Genomic DNA, 20,059 nt, shown 5'->3' on the forward strand with positions numbered 1-20,059 from the left:
GTTTGGTTAAAAAGAAAACTAGTAGTCTTTCTGTTTCTAATATGGATAACATCAACACCATCCTCAATCCAGGATAGAGGCAGTGCCATTTTCATTTCTACCTATACCAAAACCCTTATATTCAATTGGCATCAAGCATTTTGAAAGCATTTGCTATATGCCAGGCTGTAGCCAAGGAAAAGATGAGCAAAGAAAGCTCCAGAGATCTCAGTGACTTGTCAAAATCATAGTGCTAGTGATGCCCTTTCCTATCTTGATGCCACTGAGTTAATAACATCATTTTCAGTCTCAATTTCCCTAACTGTGAAATAGGGAAATTGGCCAAAATTATTAAGTGACTTTCACCTTTAATAATCTATAATTCCATTCATTTCACTTAGCAAGCTATTGGATACTTGATGATAGGGTGTTATCATTTAAGAATGCCATGGGTTCACATCCCATTTCATAATCCCACATTTATATAGCCAAAAACCTTGACTGAGTGTAATCAACTTTCATCTCCTTTTTATAATGGATAATCCCCCCAAGGCAATTTCTATATGTTATAATTGATCTTTCTTTTTGCAGATAATAATATTCTCTTCAAATCACTATGAAGTGGAAGTGACTCTTCTTTTAAGCAGATTCTTCATGGCATTTTTCACTTCTGTGTTCCTGACTGTGTAGATTATAGGATTTAACATGGGGGTAAAAATAGCAAAAAAAACAGTGACTAACTTGTCAACAGGATAGGTACATACAGGTCTTGTATAGGTGAAGATGCAGGGCACAAAGAAGAGGACAACCACAAGGAAATGGGATCCACAGGTAGAAAGGGCTTTGCGCCGCCCCTCTGAACTCTGGTTCTTTAGGGAGCGCAAGATGACCACATAGGAGACAAGTAGCATGGAAAAAATCAGCATGCACATGACTCCACTGTTAGCAGCGACAACCATCCCCAGCATGTATGTATCAGTGCAGGCAAGTTTGAGCAATGGGAATAGGTCACACATGAAGTGATCAATGACATTGGGACCACAGAAGGGTAGGTGGATCATGAAGAGAATCTGGGCAGTGGCATGCAGTAAACCCCCCATCCAGACCACTACCACCAACAGGTAGCACACACAAGGTCGCATAATTGTCATATAGTGCAAGGGTTTGCAGATGGCAACATAGCGGTCATAGGCCATGACAATGAGGAGGATGATCTCAGAGCCACCAAGGAAATGTTCAACAAAAAGCTGAGTGAGGCAACCATTGAAGGAGATAGTTCTCCTGTGAAAGAGCAAGTCAATAATCATCTTGGGAGTGGTGACTGAGGTATAGCACGCATCAATGAAGGACAAATAAGTGAGGAAGAAGTACATGGGAGCTGAAAGGGTGGGGCTAAGAGCAATGGTGATTGCAATGAATAGATTGGCTAAGGCAGTGAAAAGAAAGATGAATAAAAATACAACAAAGTATATTTTCTGTAGTTGTGGGTTTTGTGTAAGCCCAAGGAGGATAAATTCAGTCACATTGTTTGGAGAGTCAGAGTGTTCCATTCAGGGAGGGAACACTGCAGTGAAAACCAACCTACCTGGAAAGAGGAGAACACAGACCTAATTAATATAGTTTGTGCTACAATCAGATTCTCCAAAACACAGAGTTTATGGGATCATTATTTTAGAGCTCATAAGGATCTTAGAAGTCATGGTGTCTAACTATGTTTAGTAGTTGGATGCTAAATAAGTTAAGTTAGTACAAGTAACCAAATTAGTACAAATTAGGAAGTAATACAGAGGTAGAATTTGAACTCTGGACCTCTGATTCTCAAATAATTTCTTTTTTCCCCCCTCTTACAGCTCTGTATTAGTTTCTAAATTCTGAAGTAAAAATTGCCTTTCTAGGGGCAGCTAGGTGGCATAGTAGATAAAGCACCAGCCTAGGAGTCAGGAGTCCCTGGGTTCAAATCTGCTCTCAGACACTTAATAATTACCTAGCTGTGTGGCCTTGGGCAAGCCACTTAACCCCATTTGCCTTGCAAAAAAACCTAAAAAAAATTGCCTTTCTTTTTCCTTTCTATTCATCATTCTCCACCCACTCTGATTCCCTATCTCCTCTGTCTTCATCCACTGGTACTCCATAATTATGCCTCCTAATTTCTCACTTAAAACCAGAGAAGTTAAGTGCAGATCTTATTCTGCAATTAACTAGCATTGACATTTTGGAAAATTAAGTTAATCTCTCTGAACTTCAGTTTCCTAATTGATTAAATAAATAATTTTGATTTACAGTATGTCAGGGATAATATGATGGGTTTAAGAATGAACTCATGCAATAAAGGATTAAGAAAATTCTGCCAGTTTTTCCCATATTCTTAACCTGACCTTTATGAGAACCATGCATCCTAGTCTACCAGCTAGATGCCTGGTGGATAGAACTGTAGTCAGGAAGACCTAAGTATAAATAGTACATAGGAAAGTAATTTAATATAGTTCAACATGGCTATACCAAAAAAACCTCCCCCCAAAAATTACTCTATTGAACTAGAAAAAATAGTAACTAAATTCGATGATAGAACAAAAAGTCAAGAATATCAAGGGAATTAATGGGGGAAAAATGGAAAGGAAGGTCACCTAGCCATACCAGATCTAAAATTATACTGTAAAACATGTCATCAAACTGTTTGATACTAGCTAAGAAATAGAGTGGTGAACCAGTGTAATAGTTTAGGTGTAAAAGAAGCAGTAGTAAATCATCATAAACATTTACTGTTTGATAAACCCAACATTCCAGTTTCTGGGATAAGAACTTATTCTGATAAAAACTGCTGGGAAAACTGGAAGATAATATGGCAGAAACTAGACATATACCAACATCTCAAACCCTTTACCAAGATAAGGTTGAAATAGGTACAGGATATAAATATAAAAAGTGAAATCATAAGTGAATTAGGACAAGAAGGAATAGTTTACTGTCAGAGCTATGGAAATGAGAGCAGTTTATAACCAAAGAAGAAATAAAGAACATTTTAAAATGCAAAATGGATAATTTTGAATTCATTAAGTTGAAAAGTTATTGCATTAAGTAAAACTAAGGCAAATAAGATTAAAAGGAAAGCAGTAAATTGGGAAATAATTTTTACAGCTAGTGTTTCTGACAAAGGACTCATTTCTAAAATATATAGAGAACTAAGCCAAATTCCCCAATTGATAAGTGATCAAAGAATGTGAAAATGCATTTTTCAGATGAAGAAATTAAAGCTGTCTTTAGTCATATGAAAAAAAATTCTCTAAATTTTATTGATTGGAGAAAGGAAAATTAAAATAACTCTGAAATCTATCAGAACGTTCAATATGACTATAATGGAAAATGCTTACTGTTGGAGGGAACATAGGAAAACTGGCACACTAATGCATTGTTGGTGGGGTTGTGAACTGATCCAACCTTTCTGGAGAGCAATTTGGAATTAAGTCCACAGGGCAATAATACTATGAATATTCTTTAATCCAGCAATAACACTACTAAGTCTGTATCCCAAAGATATCACAAAAAAGGTAAAAAACACACATGACCAAAAATATTTATAGCAGCTGTTTTCATAGAGGCAGAGAACTGAAAATTAAGGCAATGCATATGATTTGGGGAATGACTGAACAAATTGTGGTCCATAAATGTCATGGAATATTATTGTTCAATAAGACATTATGAGGGATAGGACTTCAGAATAGCCTGGAAGGACTTGCATTAACTGATGTTGAGTGAAGTGAGCAGAGCCATAAGAGCTTTATACACACTGGGTGATGATAAACTATGATGAATTTGTTCACTTCAGTAGTACAATAATCAAAGGCAATTCTAAAAGTCTTATGATGGAAAATACCATTCATATTCAGAGAAGGAGCTATGGAGTTTAAATGCAGACCAAAGCTTACTATCTTTAAAAGTTGTCTTACTTATATATTTTTCTTCTCTAATTTTTTTTCCAATTTGATTTCATTCTTCTTTACATGTATAGTCTATATCGATTTGTTTAATTTCAGTGGGAAGCAAGGGAGGGATAAATGTAAAACTCAAAACCTTGCAAAAAATGATTATGGAAAACTAGTGCTGCACATAAGTCAATTTAAAAAACTATTTCAACAAGAGTTTCCTCATCTATGAATTTAGTGCAATATTACGATTGTTCCAAGAATCAAATGAGATAAAGTACTTTACAAATTTTAAAGTGTTTTATTATTATCATATTTACAAAAATGAAAGAAATCCTTTCTTACCAACTAGTGGTATCCCAACCAATTCTTTTAATTATATAGAATCACAGGGAGATGAAAGAGTTAATGTCTTTATGAAAAAGAGTACATCGAAATCTTCCAATTTTCAGCATGATTCTCAGTAGAAAAATAGAACTCATTATTATTATGTATGTCTTTAGATAAATATGTACAAAATAGAATTGAGTATAGTTTCTATTTACTGAAATTTTAATATTAATTCAATAAGAATACATTAAATCTTAAGGAAAATATGCAGAAAACATATTTATACAAGATTGCAAATCTGTAAAATCTATCATAAATTTCTCCATTTAAAAATATACAGTTTTAAATACAAAAGCAAAAATTGTAAATTGTAAATATTAAGTTGTTAGTCCCTTCCTATGTGCATTCATTGGTTTGTTCTTTCTAAACATGTTTATGACTAAATATAATAAGTTAGATAAGAATTACACACACTTTTGTTGTTTTTCAGTCATTTTTGTTTCATCATGATCTCATTTGATTTGGGGGGGCAAAGATACTGGAATGGTTTACCATTTCCTTTTCCAATTCATTTTATAGTTGAAAAAACTGAGGTAAACAGGTTAAGTGATCTACCCAGATTCACATAACTAATTCATATCTGAGGACAAATTTGAATGTAGACATGGTATTCTTTCCAATGTACGAATGAGCTGTCCCCATTATACCCACAACTGCATTTTAATAATTTTCTGAATCAATGGTCATATCTATTAGAGAAGTGCTCAGCCTGAATCTCCACTCCTTTCATATTTTTAATCTATTTATTTTCAAACCTTCTCTTCTCTGACCTTTCTTATTTTCAACAGCCTCCCATGGCTATCTCTTGGTCAGTAGCTATCTGACTTTAGGATAAAGAATACTTAATCTAATTAAGCAATTAATTCATTAAACCAATTTGCCTATATTTTTCCTAAAGCAAGATGTAATTAAAATGATCTTTTTCATTAAGAAAATTCTTAATTATTTTTCTCTGTCAAATAGAAATGAAACAAGAATCATCTGGCTATAAATTATGATTGAACTCATGCTCATATTAAAAGGTAGAAATGGAAATTTTTATTTATTTAAGACAATGGGGTTAAGTGACTTGACCAAAGTCACACAGCTAGGTAATTATTAAGTGTCTGAGTTAGGATCTGAACTCAGATCCTGTTAACTCCAGGGCTGATGCTCTATCCACTGTACCACTTAGCTGCCCCCAAAATGGAAATTTCTTAATTGTTATTTAAAAATCTACTTTTTGGCTTTCAAACAGGTCTTTCTGCAGTGAATATGAGTGTATAGAAGTGACAACAGTAATATTGGTTAGCTATGTCATTTCTTGGGTGTTTTTAATAATTTGGAAAGTCTTTTCATCATTCTAATAGTGTAAATGTGATTTGAGGGAACAACAATCACAACCAAAACCAAAACCAAAACCAACATTGGGACTCAAGTTAGAGGCTTTAAGTTACAATGTAATTTTGTATCTGTGTGGAAAAAAAAACCCTTTTCATCTCTGGACTTCAACTTCCTCATTTATGTCTTGAAATTTTATGATCAATAGAGAACATAAGTTTGACTGTCTCAAAGGAGATTCAAAGAGTGATAATGATTTGTGAGTGTCACCTTGGACAAAGGATTTTAATCAAGTCTTCAGCCCCCCAACCCATGCATTCTGTATGCCTCTTTCTCTGCCTGTGTCTCTGTCTCTTGTCTCTATCTCTGTCTCTTTGTCTGTCTGACTTTGTCATATTGTCTGTCTGTCTCCCCAACATACACACACACACACACACACACACACACACACACACACACAGATCACATCACTTTGAGTAATATGGCAAAGAAAGGCAAATGCTTTTGCTGACAGTAGCAGAATTGTAAATGTGTGTGTGCATCTGTGGAAGTAAGGGGTATAGAATTGCTATACCAGTGAGGAGAGGCATAAGGGTACAGACCCAAGATAAAGATAAATTCTTTGAATAAATTTTAAAAAATACACAATAATCTATGAATTCTTCTTTCAGTCTATAATAATATGCATATCTGTTCACACATCTTGACCAGCTGATGAATTGCTAAATCATTGAGCTGGCATGGAAACCTATTTTGAAAAAATTCTCAATAAATATTCAGGGGATATATGGTATAACCACTACCATATCTACTCAAGCTCCTCTAAAAGTTCTGGTCAGATACACCTTCACTACAGAGGATCAAAAAACATTACCTGTGAGCCCTTTGTATGGGCTCCTCAGCTAGGCACACTGCTCAAGTTCTCAGCTGACAGTGATAGTTATAATCGGCACAGGAAGGAGAAGAGTTGAATGTCTCAAGTACAATTCTTCTGCTGATTAATAAGAAAAACCTTCAAGGACATCTTTCTCTGGAGTCTCAGAATTTTGAACACGTGTTGTTTGGAGAGTAAGATTATTAAAGTGTCTTCATCTATGGTGGGTAATGAGTTCTCAGGAGTATTTTAGTCTAATTAGATAAACTTGGTGAACATTTTATTATTTTTAGCACTTAGTTAAACATTGGATTAAAATTTTGCAAATGCTGAAATATCAGGGTTTTCTATTTTACTTTTGTCTAGAAGAGAACAAAACAGTTTCAAAAATGAATCAAAACATCTAATTTCATGTCCAAAATGATATAAAACTATACATACTCTATGACCCAAAAGTACCAGAAGTAGGTCTATAACCCAAAGAGATTAAATAAAAATGGAAAGGGCTACATGTAGACAAAAATCTTTCTACCAATCAACTCTTTTTGTGATGACAAGGATTGGAAATTGAGGAGATGCTCATCAATGAGAAAATGACCGAACAAGTTGTGATATATGAATGTGACGGAATATTATTGTATAATAATAAATGACAAGTAGGATGCATTCAGAAAAACCTGGGAAGACTTGCATTAGGTGATACAAGGTGAAATAGGCAGAACTAGAACATGGTGTAAGTAACATAAACATTGTCTGATAATTAACTGTGAATGACAACTATTCTCAGAAAAATAATGACCCAAGATATTTATAAAGTGCACATGATGAAAAAATGTTATCCAACTTGAGAAAGAGCTGATAACATTTAAATACAGATTGGAAAACATTTTAAAAATTTGATTTTTGGTTTTTAGGGTTTTTTTGATCTGTATTTTCTTTTCCCATTTTGCTAATATGGAAAGGTTCTATGTAACTTCACATCTTGTAACAGTTATCAAATAAATCAGTTGCCCTCTTAAAGAAGGTATAGAGGAGGAAGAGAGGGAGATAATTTGAATTATGTTTTCAATTTTTTAAATGGACAGTAAAAACTTTGAATATAATTGAGAAAAAAAAGAAGAAAGCACTTTGAAAAAATCTAGACAGCATATAAAAAAGTAAAGAAATTAATCCACTGAAAAAATTTCCATAACATTTAAGCTATGATTTTTCCAGTAGCAATGTATGACTTTGAGAGATGGACTATAAAGAATGCTAACAGCTATAGAACTGATACTTTTAAATTGTGATATTGAAGAAGACTTTGAGAATTCCTTGGATAGAAAGGATATCAAATCAATCAATATTTAAATAAATTAACAAACTGTTCACTGTAAAGTTAAATTCTGAAACTAAAACTTAAAATACTTTTTTTCACAAAATGAGAAGCTAGGAACTACTAAAAAAGACCCTGATATTGGAAAATATCAAAGGAAAAAGAAAAGGGGATAGCAGAGGATGAGATGGATAAACAGTATCATGAAAGCAATTGAACAAATGAGCTTGGACAGACTTTGGGAGAAAATAAAGAATAGAAAGGTCCAAAGAGTCAGTCATGGCTGAATAACTAAACAGCAATAAATCTTTGACTTTATTTGTGTACATATCATATCCCTTTCATTAGATCAAAAGTCCTTTCAAAGTCCCTAAAAGAGTGTATTATATGTAGTAAGGTCTTAAATATTCAATGAACTTTTGAAATGGAAAAATGTCACTATTATTCATTCCTTTTTTCATATGAATATCAAGAAATCTAAAAGCATGAATTGGTTGAGCACCAATTTTTGAGTTGACCTGGTCATTCTTTTAGGTCATAATTTATGACTAAGCAGTAGAGCATTAGAATACTTTTGGCTTTAGTAGCAATGAGAATCTCTTCTGATTATTGATCTAGTTCAAATACACTTCAGTGTATTAAAGGAAAGACTGTATGACACTTCTCTTAGAATAAAATGCATCAGCTTCTGGCCTGGTAGTCACATGACACAAATAGAGATTTTTTGTTTTTTTCTCAGTTTAGTTAGCAAGTTGTTTTGTGGTTTTTTTTTTTTTGTGTGTGCTATTTGTAATACTCAGTTTCCTGGCAATCTGTGAAAATCATAGTCCCTTCACTTGCTTGTTATTTTTTGTGTGTGCTGTGATTAAAAGGAAATTTCCATTGTTTCTTATTTATATTTAGTAAAAAAATAACATGATGTTATAAGAAAAAATAAGATACGGCTACAAATTCCAGCAGAGAAACTTACCAGTCTTGTGACGCTGGGTTAGTATCAAAGCTTTTCTTCTTTAATTTGCTCATTCATAAAATAGTGGTAATAATAGCATGTATATCAGAGTGTTATGAAAAAAGGGTCAGATAAGTAAAACATTTTACAAATCTTAAAATGCTCTATAAGGCTATGTTATTATTTTATTGCTCTTGTTAATATTGTTGTTTAGCCCAGGTTGGTGAATATTTTTTTAGCATCACAAATGCCCTCTACTTAACTATAAAAAATATAAAAAATGTAGACACACACACACACACACACACATATATATTTATAATGTATATATATATATATATATATAAATGTGGATATTCATATGCATTTACATATATGTATAGAAACAACTAGTGAATAAGGAAACTCCTAGCAACTTAGGTTAGTATTGTCTTTGAAAATTGTCTTAATGACTTGCTCAGAACACAAAAGAGGTTAACTGCTTCACCATCATAAAACCAATATGTGTCAAGGTAGGATTTAAAACACATTCATTTAGGTAGCCCTTCTATAATTTATTCTAGATACAGCATAGTTTTGAATTGTAATTATAAAAACTCTCTGTGTATCCAAGCTAATGTATGTGGTTTGTTTATTTATTTGCTTCTTTTAATTAGAGTTTAATCCAGAAAGTTTTTTTTAATAAATTTCTTTATTATATTTTCACTGTTTTATCGGCCCTATTCAGAAGGAAACTACTTTGAGCTACAGTTGAGCAAAGTCAATGGTGTGTATAAGCTAATCATCCGCTGATAGAGTTCAGTGAAAAGACATCTTCTTGTTGCTGAATTCCTAATTTGTGTAGGTTTTGATCAGTTTATCATGTGCTTGAGATTCTAACATTTCTCTTTCTCTCTTATGATGAGTAATTATTCATCTTTTTATGACTGTAATAGAATGAGGTCCCTATGACATGTTAAAGTCATTTAGCTTTGTTTTTTGAATTAGGAAGCTTTCTTCAAGATCATATGGTAAAGTTTTCAGTTTCAATAATATACATTCTAATTGGTAGCGCTTGAGTGTTGATTGTTTAGTTTAGAAGATTATTGCGGTTCTTGTTCTTTGTATTGAAGTAATTGTAGGAGAAAGGGATAGGACTAAAGATCTTTCTTTTAAAAATGTCACAGGCAGTTCAAGTGTTTAACGCAGAGAAGAGGCAGCAGGGCAACCTAGGCCAGTAAATAAAATTAGAAAATGAGGAAATTTGGCAAAAATAAATTAAGGAGCAGAATCAAATATTATCAAAATTGGAAATGAGAAAGAAAAGATCATAGCAAATATAACTGAAAATAAAATTACTGTGGGGTAAAATATTTGGGACTAAATGATAATAAATTGTATAACTTAAAGAAAATGAACATATGGGGGGGTTATATAATATGATCTCAAAAGGGAAAGGGAAATCAGATTGGAAAACATTTTAAAAATTTGATTTTTGGTTTTTAGGGTTTTTTTGATCTGTATTTTCTTTTCCCATTTTGCTAATATGGAAAGGTTCTATGTAACTTCACATCTTGTAACAGTTATCAAATAAATCAGTTGCCCTCTTAAAGAAGGTATAGAGGAGGAAGAGAGGGAGATAATTTGAATTATGTTTTCAATTTTTTAAATGGACAGTAAAAACTTTGAATATAATTGAGAAAAAAAGAAGAAAGCACTTTGAAAAAAATCTAGACAGCATATTAAAAAAGTAAAGAAATTAATCCACTGAAAAAATTTCCATAACATTTAAGCTATGATTTTTCCAGTAGCAATGTATGACTTTGAGAGATGGACTATAAAGAATGCTAACAGCTATAGAACTGATACTTTTAAATTGTGATATTGAAGAAGACTTTTGAGAATTCCTTGGATAGAAAGGATATCAAATCAATCAATATTTAAATAAATTAACAAACTATTCACTGTGAAGTTAAATTCTGAAACTAAAACTTAAAATACTTTTTTCACAAAATGAGAAGCTAGGAACTACTAAAAAAGACCCTGATATTGGAAAATATCAAAGGAAAAAGAAAAGGGGATAGCAGAGGATGAGATGGATAAACAGTATCATGAAAGCAATTGAACAAATGAGCTTGGACAGACTTTGGGAGAAAATAAAGAATAGAAAGGTCCAAAGAGTCAGTCATGGCTGAATAACTAAACAGCAATAAATCTTTGACTTTATTTGTGTACATATCATATCCCTTTCATTAGATCCAAAAGTCCTTTCAAAGTCCCTAAAAGAGTGTATTATATGTAGTAAGGTCTTAAATATTCAATGAACTTTTGAAATGGAAAAATGTCACTATTATTCATTCCTTTTTTCATATGAATATCAAGAAATCTAAAAGCATGAATTGGTTGAGCACCAATTTTTGAGTTGACCTGGTCATTCTTTTAGGTCATAATTTATGACTAAGCAGTAGAGCATTAGAATACTTTTGGCTTTAGTAGCAATGAGAATCTCTTCTGGATTATTGATCTAGTTCAAATACACTTCAGTGTATTAAAGGGAAAGACTGTATGACACTTCTTAGAATAAAATGCATCAGCTTCTGGCCTGGTAGTCACATGACACAAATAGAGATTTTTGTTTTTTTCTCAGTTTAGTTAGCAAGTTGTTTTGTGGTTTTTTTTTTTTGTGTGTGCTATTTGTAATACTCAGTTTCCTGGGCAATCTGTGAAAATCATAGTCCCTTCACTTGCTTGTTATTGTTTGTGTGCTGTGATTAAAAGGAAATTTCCATTGTTTCTTATTTATATTTAGTTAAAAAAATAACATGATGTTATAAGAAAAAAATAAGATACAGCTACAAATTCCAGCGGAGAAACTTACCAGTCTTGTGACGCTGGGTTAGTATCAAAGCTTTTCTTCTTTAATTTGCTCATTCATAAAATAGTGGTAATAATAGCATGTATATCAGAGTGTTATGACAAAAAAGGGTCAAGATAAGTAAAACATTTTACAAATCTTAAAATGCTCTATAAAGGCTATGTTATTATTTTATTGCGATTGTTAATATTGTTGTTTAGCCCAGGTTGGTGAATATTTTTTTAGCATCACAAATGCCCTCTACTTAACTATAAAAAATATAAAAAATGTAGACACACACACACACACACACACACACACACACACATATATATATATAAATGTGGATATTCATATGCATTTACATATATGTATAGAAACAACTACTGAATAAGGAAACTCCTAGCAACTTAGGTTCGTATTGTCTTTGAAAATTGTCTTAATGACTTGCTCAGAACACAAAAAGGTTAACTGCTTCACCATCATAAAACCAATATGTGTCAAAGGTAGGATTTAAAACACATTCATTTAGGTAGCCCTTCTATAATTTATTCTAGATACAGCATAGTTTTGAATTGTAATTATAAAACTCTCTGTGTATCCAAGCTAATGTATGTGGTTTGTTTATTTATTTGCTTCTTTTAATTAGAGTTTAATCCAGAAAGTTTTTTTTAATAAATTTCTTTATTATATTTTCACTGTTTTATCGGCCCTATTCAGAAGGAAACTACTTTGAGCTACAGTTGAGCAAAGTCAATGGTGTGTATAAGCTAATCATCCGCTGATAGAGTTCAGTGAAAAGACATCTTCTTGTTGCTGAATTCTAATTTTTGTAGGTTTTTGATCAGTTTATCATGTGCTTTGAGATTCTAACATTTCTCTTTCTCTCTTATGATGAGTAATTATTCATCTTTTTATGACTGTAATAGAATGAGGTCCCTATGACATGTTAAAGTCATTTAGCTTTGTTTTTTTAATTAGGAAGCTTTCTTCAAGATCATATGGTAAAGTTTTCAGTTTCAATAATATACAATCTAATTGGTAGTGCTTGAGTGTTGATTGTTTAGTTTTAGAAGATTATTGCGGTTCTTGTTCTTTTATGAAGTAATTGTAGGAGAAAGGGATAGGACTAAAGATCTTTCTTTTAAAAATGTCACAGGCAGTTCAAGTGTTTAAGGCAGAGAAGAGGCAGCAGGGCAACCTAGGCCAGTAAATAAAATTAAGAAATGAGAAATTTGGCAAAAATAAATTAAGGAGCAGAATCAAATATTATCAAAATTGGAAATGAGAAAGAAAAGATCATAGCAAATATAACTGAAAATAAAATTACTGTGGGGTAAAATATTTGGGACTAAATGATAATAAATTGTATAACGTAAAGAAAATGAACATATGGGGGGGTTATATAATATGATCTCAAAAGGGAAAGGGAAATGCAATGTAGGAGGGCCTTAATGTAGGTATTAATGGTTGCTCCTCAAATTTAGCAGCAATAGTTCATAATTGCAAATATGGACTAATCATACTGCTTTTTTTCTAGCAAAAAGGATACTTCGGATTACATTCTTTATAGTATGATCATTCTTCTGAAAATATCCATGGAGTAATCTATTTTTCTCTAAATCCTCTCATTTACATTATAGAGATTAGATATAGACATGTACATACAGACATGCATATACACATGCACACATGAATTTACATAATTAGTATGCATATATCCATAGGTGTATTTATCTTCAAACATTCCAGGAAAATATTTCCCTGGAAATTGAGAGATGGAAAGGGCTCTTTGGATATTATGGTGTTATAATGGAAGTCAAATTGAGTTCTACTTACACATCCCCTATTTGTGAGTATAGTCCTGGGAAAATAAGCAACTGCCAGAAACATCCCATCAGCATCAGTACCTGCTATACATTGAGCCACATACATACATGCCACACATACTGGTAACATAAAAGATAATCTTCCAGATTCCTACAACCTCCAGCAACACTGGCCAATTTCCCCTCCCCCATCCTAGGGACAGCATCAGACATGAGATTCCTTGCTTGGCCTCAGGGCAGCATCAGTGCAGAACCACCAGGTGAACAATTAGGGCTTGAAAAGTCTGGTACAAGAAGGCTGAGACAGTACTCATTCCTACCAAGGGAACAGAGATCAAATTTAAAAGAATGAGAGAAGGTCAAAAATGATGAACAAAAACAGTAACAAAAAGAGAATATGACAGGGAAGATGAAACCACAAACTCAGAAAAGGATAATAATGTCAAAACACCCATGGGCAAAGAACCAAACTAAAATGGGAAGTAGTCTCAAGTCCAGAAAGGAATCATGGAAGAATTGTAAAAGGAACTAAAAATCATATGAGAAGTAGAACAAAAATTAGGGAAATGAGGAGTAATGCAAGAGAATTATGAAAAAAACCATCAGCTTGGAAAAAGAAAACAAATAGTAGAATTGACCTAATGAAAAAGATACAAAAATGCACTACAGAAATCAACTCCTTGAAATGTACAAATGGTTAAATGGAAAAGGAAATGCAAGAGTTAACTGAGGAAAACAACTTCTTAAAAGTTAGAATTGAGCAAGTAGAAGCTAATGACTGTATGAGACATGAAGAATTAACCAAACAGGGGCGGCTAGGTGGCATACTGGATAAAGCACCAGCCTTGGAGTCAGGAGTACCTGGGTTCAAATCCCGTCTCAGACACTTAATAATTACCTAGCTGTGTGGCCTTGGGCAAGCCACTTAACCCTGTTTGCCTTGCAAAAAAAAAAAAACCTAAAAAAAAGAATTAACCAAGCAATTTGAAAAAATAGAAAATAACTACGTAGGGGGAAAAAAACAAACAAATAATTGACCTAGAAAATAAATCCAGGAGACACTGTCAGAGTCATTGAACAACTAAAAGCCATAATCAAAAGAACGAGCTGGACAGTAGCTTTTAAGAAATTATCAAGGAAAATTTCCCAGATATTCTCGATCCAGAGGATAAAACAAGCATTCAAAGAATCCACCAATCTCTTTAGGGAAAAAATGTCAAAATGAAAACATCAAGGAACATTTTTTAAAAATTATAAAGCTATCATGTCTGGAAAAAAACTACTACAATTAGCTGAAAGAAACAATTCAAATATCAAGGAGTCACAATCAGAATTACATAGGATTTAGTAGTTGCAACATTAAAGATTGGAAGTCATGGAACATAATATTCTGGTAGAAGAGGAGCTCGAATTACAAAAAAAACCAAAACCTGCCTGAGGAAATTAAGATTAATGCTTCAAGGAAAAAGTAGTCAATCAATGAAACAGAAAGATTTCAAGTTTTCATAAAGAGAAGATCGAAATTAAACAAAAAAAATTGATGTTCAATATCAAGTAGTAAGAGAAACCCAAAAAAGGAAAAAGGAAAAAGAAAAAAAGGGATTCAGTGAACTGAACTGTTTGAATTCTTACATGGGCAGATGATACCTGTAATTCTTTAAAAATTTGTATACCTAATAGAACAACTAGAAGAGATATGCATAGACAGAGTGCATGGGTATAAAGTGAATTTGAAGGAGTGGCATTAAAAGAACAAAAACCTAAGAACTAAGAAAGAGAAGTACACTAGGTACAGAGGAAAGGTAGAGGTAAAATGAGATAAATTATTTCATAGGAGGAAGCATGAAAAACTTAATACACTAGACTGACTGAAGGATGGGAAGATGGGCAAAAAGCTTCATTTGCACTTTAATTTTATCAGTACTAACTCAAAAAAGAACTAATATACATAGTCATTTGAATATGAAATCTATTTTGGAAATCAAGACATTAAGAAGAGCATTCACAGAAGGGAGGGAAGAATGGGGAAGGTGATAGAAGGAAAACACTGGTGAGGAAGGAAAGGGTGAATGGAGAGAGAAAACAAACAGAAGGAAAATAGAATGGAGGGAAATAACAGTGATTCTAACTGTGAATGTTAATGGGATGAACGCTCCCATAAAACAGAATATTTCAAAAGAGAAGAAACCTACAAATACCATAATTGATGTAGAGAGACACAAACAGAGGAAAGGTGTGGGGATGGGGTATATTCTAGTATGCTTCAACTGAATAAAAAAAAGCAAAAATGCAGAGATAGCAATCTTGATCTCAGGCAAAACAAAAGCAAAATTAGGGTTAATTAAAAGAGATAAGGAAGTAAAGCACACCTTGCTTAAAGGTATAATAGACAATGAGGTAATATCAATTCTAAAGTCACATGCATCAAATAGTATAGCATCCAAATTTTTAAAAGGAGAAGTAAAAGTTAAGTTAATGACCAGACAAAAGATAGCAAGCACAATATATAAAATGGATAATGTTGAGTATATTAAATTAAAATGGTTTTGTATAAATAAAACCAATGCAATCAAAATTATAAGGAAAGCAGAAATCTTTATAGCAAGTGTCACCAATCATTTTGGTTTATATGAGAAAATAAAGGAAAATTATATATGTTATAGAGGATGTATGAAAAACTGGGACACCAATGCGTTTTTGGTGGAGTAGTAAACTGGTCCAACCATTCTGGAGAGCAATTTGGAATTATTCACAAAAGGCAATCAAACTGTGCAAACCCTTCACTCCCACAATTCCAGTACTAGGTCTGTGTCCCAAAGAGATCATAAAAATGGGAAAAGAAATTGCATATGTAAAAATATTTATAGCAGTCCTTTTCAAGGTGATAAAATATTGAAATTGAGGAGATGCCCATCAACTGAGAAATGGCTGAACAAGCCGTAGTATATGAATGCAACAAAATACTATTGTGCTCTAAGAAATGAACAGGAAGAATTCAAAAACTATGAAACTACTTCATGTTAGCAACATTATGTGATCAAATATGAATGATTCAGCTTCTCTCAGCAGTACAATGATCCAAATAAGAACAATGGACTCACAAAGGAAGATAAACTCTGAATGTAAATCAAAGTTTGCTTCCTTCATTTGCTTTATTGTTTTATCATCCATTTCTTCTTTCACATCTATGGTTAATCTGAAAATATGTTATACATGATATCACATGTATAACCTATAACAAATTGCCTACTATATTCAGAAGAGGGAAGAGGATGGAGCAAGGAAGAAAAATTTGAAACTCAAAAACTTGCAAAAAATGAATGCTAAAAAAACTGTCCATATAATTGGGAAAAAATAAAATATCCCTTAAAAAGAATCATATTTTTAATTAAACTATAACATGACACCCAAATTTGGTCCTCCCATTATATCCATTACAGCTGACCCTAAATGAATTTTAGTTAATTCCAAAGATCACATCCAATGTCAAAGAGTGAATGTTTTTCAAAATATTCAAAGATTTTGAGAATAATGTTTCATTAACTTAGGGGGGGAGAACCTTAGAAATGTTTTTACCACTGTCACCTTCATCAAAATATGCATATACATATATATATATATATATATATATATATACATGTATATATAGATACATGTATATATGTATGTGTGTATGTATGTATATATCCTTCAGGAATATAAAAAACAAAACTCCTTTGAATATAACATTTCAGGTATGTTTTAAAAAAGTCTCTTCATTTCATGACCATGTACCTCAAATTTTAAGCTTATTCATGATTTATTTTTAAAGTTATCAATAAAAAGAATTTGATGGGTTGTCCATTTCTTTCTGTAAAACTTGTAGCCAAAGAAAAGAAATGAAGTATAATCTTTTCATCATCACAATCAAATATAGTACAAATTAAATTTGATATCATATCCCTTCATTCAGTTCTATTCAATTAAACTTTGTGTTCACTGTGGAAATTCTCAAAGGAATGTTCTGAAATAAATATTACACTTTGTTGGACCAGATTTTTCAAATTCCCTAAAAAAATAATGATTTCCCTTATTATCAGTCTATGTGAATATTTCCCATAAAATTTATATAAATCCTCCAATTCCTTGTAATACAGTTTTTTTTTATGACCCATGAACCCTTCCTACACTCTGATTGATTCCTTAGATTTAGTTTGATTTATGGGCACCCTCCTATCTAGCCCATTTATGTTACCATATTATATAAAGACACTTGGATTCAATTAAAAAAACATTTAATTAATATATAAGCAAAAAATAGGAAAAGTAATTCAATGATAAAAGTATCATTTGAACTATTATAGAAATGAGTTGAATCTCCTAAACTTTCTCACATTAAAAATGGGTTAAATTTTAAATCTAAGGAAACATGGAAGGTGATAGTCCTTGATTTCATAGCAGTTGTTGAGGGCCCCTCTATCAAAATCTATTATATTGTGAAATTTTAATTTTATTTAGTAAGTTTCTTATTGCAAGTTGGAAAAGAGTATAACCTCTTGGCTTAGTAATGAAGTTAGAAGAATTTTCTCAAGATTACTTGTTTTGTAGAAATGCATAAAGAAGTTATGGGTGTATAGCATTTTGAAATTGATTATCTTCCATCTCCCAATTTGATCATAACCAGTGTCTTGATTCTCTTCTTTCTTGTCCACCAACTCTTGATTTTATTTTTCTCTTGAATTTCTTCATTTGAGTTTTTCGAACTCTTACAACTCTGATTTTTAAAATCTTTCTTGTAGAGTGGTCTACATCAAGTGGGATCTTCTCATGTTTGAACTATTTTGCACCCATTTGTTCTATCTTCTGAGAATAGTAGACTTTTTTCTTCTAATGGGAATCATTTCTTGGAACTGAAACACTATGGAAAATGGAGCTATATAGTCATTTTTGATATTCTCTGTATGCTTTCCCTGGCTCTAAAATGCTACCACCCTGAGAAATCTATCTGGGTGCATAAACACATTTGAAGAGTCTAGTAGTGTACACATTATTTGATAACTAGCATATTCATAGGAATTTATCCCATTTATATAATGAACACGAATCCAAAGAGTTGCATGAAATAGACCAGATATTTTTGACATATTGCTGTTAATATAAAGAACCCATAAATGCCTAATAGCAATGCTCATATTCATTACATGCGTAGACTCCTTGGAACTTGCCCTTGGGTCTGTCCAGTCATTATTTGGATTATTTTGTTAATTTTTTGCTGATCCCACACCACCTTATTCTCTATTTACCCTCTGGCCCACCATCTTTAAACACAAATCTGAGTTTAGGAATAATACGGATGTTTTGTCATTTGTAATCTGAAACAACTTTTCTGCTCCACAATTTTTTCATAGCGTTTATTACCTCTGCATTCCTCACTGTATAAATAAATGGGTTTAGCATGGGGGTGATAAGAGTGAAAAATATAGTTACAGCTTTGTCCATTGGGAAGGTGGTCACCGGTCGAAGATACATAAAAATGCATGGAACAAAAAATAAGACAACAACAGTGATGTGGGAGCTACAAGTAGAAAGAGCTTTACGTCTCCCAGCAGAGCTGTAACTTTTCAAAGAGTGCAGGATGATAACATAAGAGCACATCAACATAACAAAGCTAATCATGGAAATTAACCCTCCATTTGCTGCAATCAGCAGACCAACAATAAAGGTATCTGTGCAGGCAAGTTGGATCACTGGAACAATGTCACATAAAAAGTGATCTATGACATTAGGTCCACAGAATGGAAGCCACAATGTGATAAGGATTTGTCCTGTTGAATGAAGAAAGCCCACTGTCCAAGCTAATCCCACAAGGAGACAACATAATTGATGATTCATTATGGTAGTATAATGCAAGGGTTTGCAGATAGCCACATATCTGTCAAAGGCCATTACAATGAGGAGAACAATCTCAGAGGCACCCAAAACATGTTCAATAAATACTTGTGTCATACATCCATTGAAAGAAATTGTTTTCTTCTCACACAGTAAATCTGCAAGCATTTTGGGAACAATTGAGGTTGAATAACAGGCATCAATTAAGGACAAGAAAGACAGGAAGAAGTACATTGGAGAATTCAGAGTCTGGCTAGAGGTTATGGTGATCACAATGAGAACATTGCCCATCACAGTAATGATATAGGTGATTAAAAATATAACAAATAAGACTTTCTGCATTTCAGGATTCTTTATAAGACCTAATAGGATAAATTCTGTCACATTGTTCCTATTTTCCATGTCACTCTTACCAGAATTCAGAGACAAATGTCAGGTGATTCTGAATGTAGATAACTCCTAATGAGCCCAACTTTATACATTTATCAATCCATTTCTTCCCCACACTATAACTATATAGAGAAACAAAGATCATATAGCTCACCAGTGACAGATCCAGGTTTTCTGAAGGAGAATTTAGTTAATGCCAACAAATAGGATAACAGTATCCAATAAGACTGGTCATAACTTTACCATTGGAGCATCTTATTTTTTCATCTTTACTATCCTCAATATCTACTGCCACCATTGATTCTTCATTAAGGTCTCCAATGAGAATGCTGCATAGGAAAAGAGAAATATATAAGAAATATAGGAAAATTGTGCCAAAGTGGGCAAGACAA

At 32.6% G+C, this 20,059-nt stretch overlaps 2 protein-coding genes and 1 long non-coding RNA gene across 3 annotated transcripts in view; 1 reads left to right on the forward strand and 2 right to left on the reverse strand.

The window, feature by feature from the left end:
• LOC141519064 (uncharacterized) overlaps nucleotides 1-20,059 on the forward strand; it is a 222,306-nt gene that overhangs the window by 164,895 nt on the left and 37,352 nt on the right. The gene's annotated exons all lie outside the window — the stretch shown is intronic.
• Nucleotides 594-1,529, reverse strand: LOC141519061 (olfactory receptor 4C3D-like). Its single transcript, XM_074231532.1, has one exon. It carries the CDS (start codon nucleotides 1,527-1,529, stop codon nucleotides 594-596), a length of 936 nt encoding a protein of 311 aa, XP_074087633.1.
• Nucleotides 18,750-19,679, reverse strand: LOC141519062 (olfactory receptor 4C12-like). Its single transcript, XM_074231533.1, has one exon. The coding sequence runs from the start codon at nucleotides 19,677-19,679 to the stop codon at nucleotides 18,750-18,752; it is 930 nt and encodes a 309-aa protein (XP_074087634.1).

This window comes from Macrotis lagotis, chromosome 3 (assembly GCF_037893015.1).
Source record: "Macrotis lagotis isolate mMagLag1 chromosome 3, bilby.v1.9.chrom.fasta, whole genome shotgun sequence".
In the NCBI taxonomy this organism is placed as follows: domain Eukaryota; kingdom Metazoa; phylum Chordata; class Mammalia; order Peramelemorphia; family Peramelidae; genus Macrotis; species Macrotis lagotis.

Coding starts and splice junctions, on each gene's coding strand:
- LOC141519061 (XM_074231532.1), bottom strand. CDS start 1,529: ATGGAACACTCTGACTCTCCAAACAATGTGACTGAATTTATCCTCCTT.
- LOC141519062 (XM_074231533.1), bottom strand. CDS start 19,679: ATGGAAAATAGGAACAATGTGACAGAATTTATCCTATTAGGTCTTATA.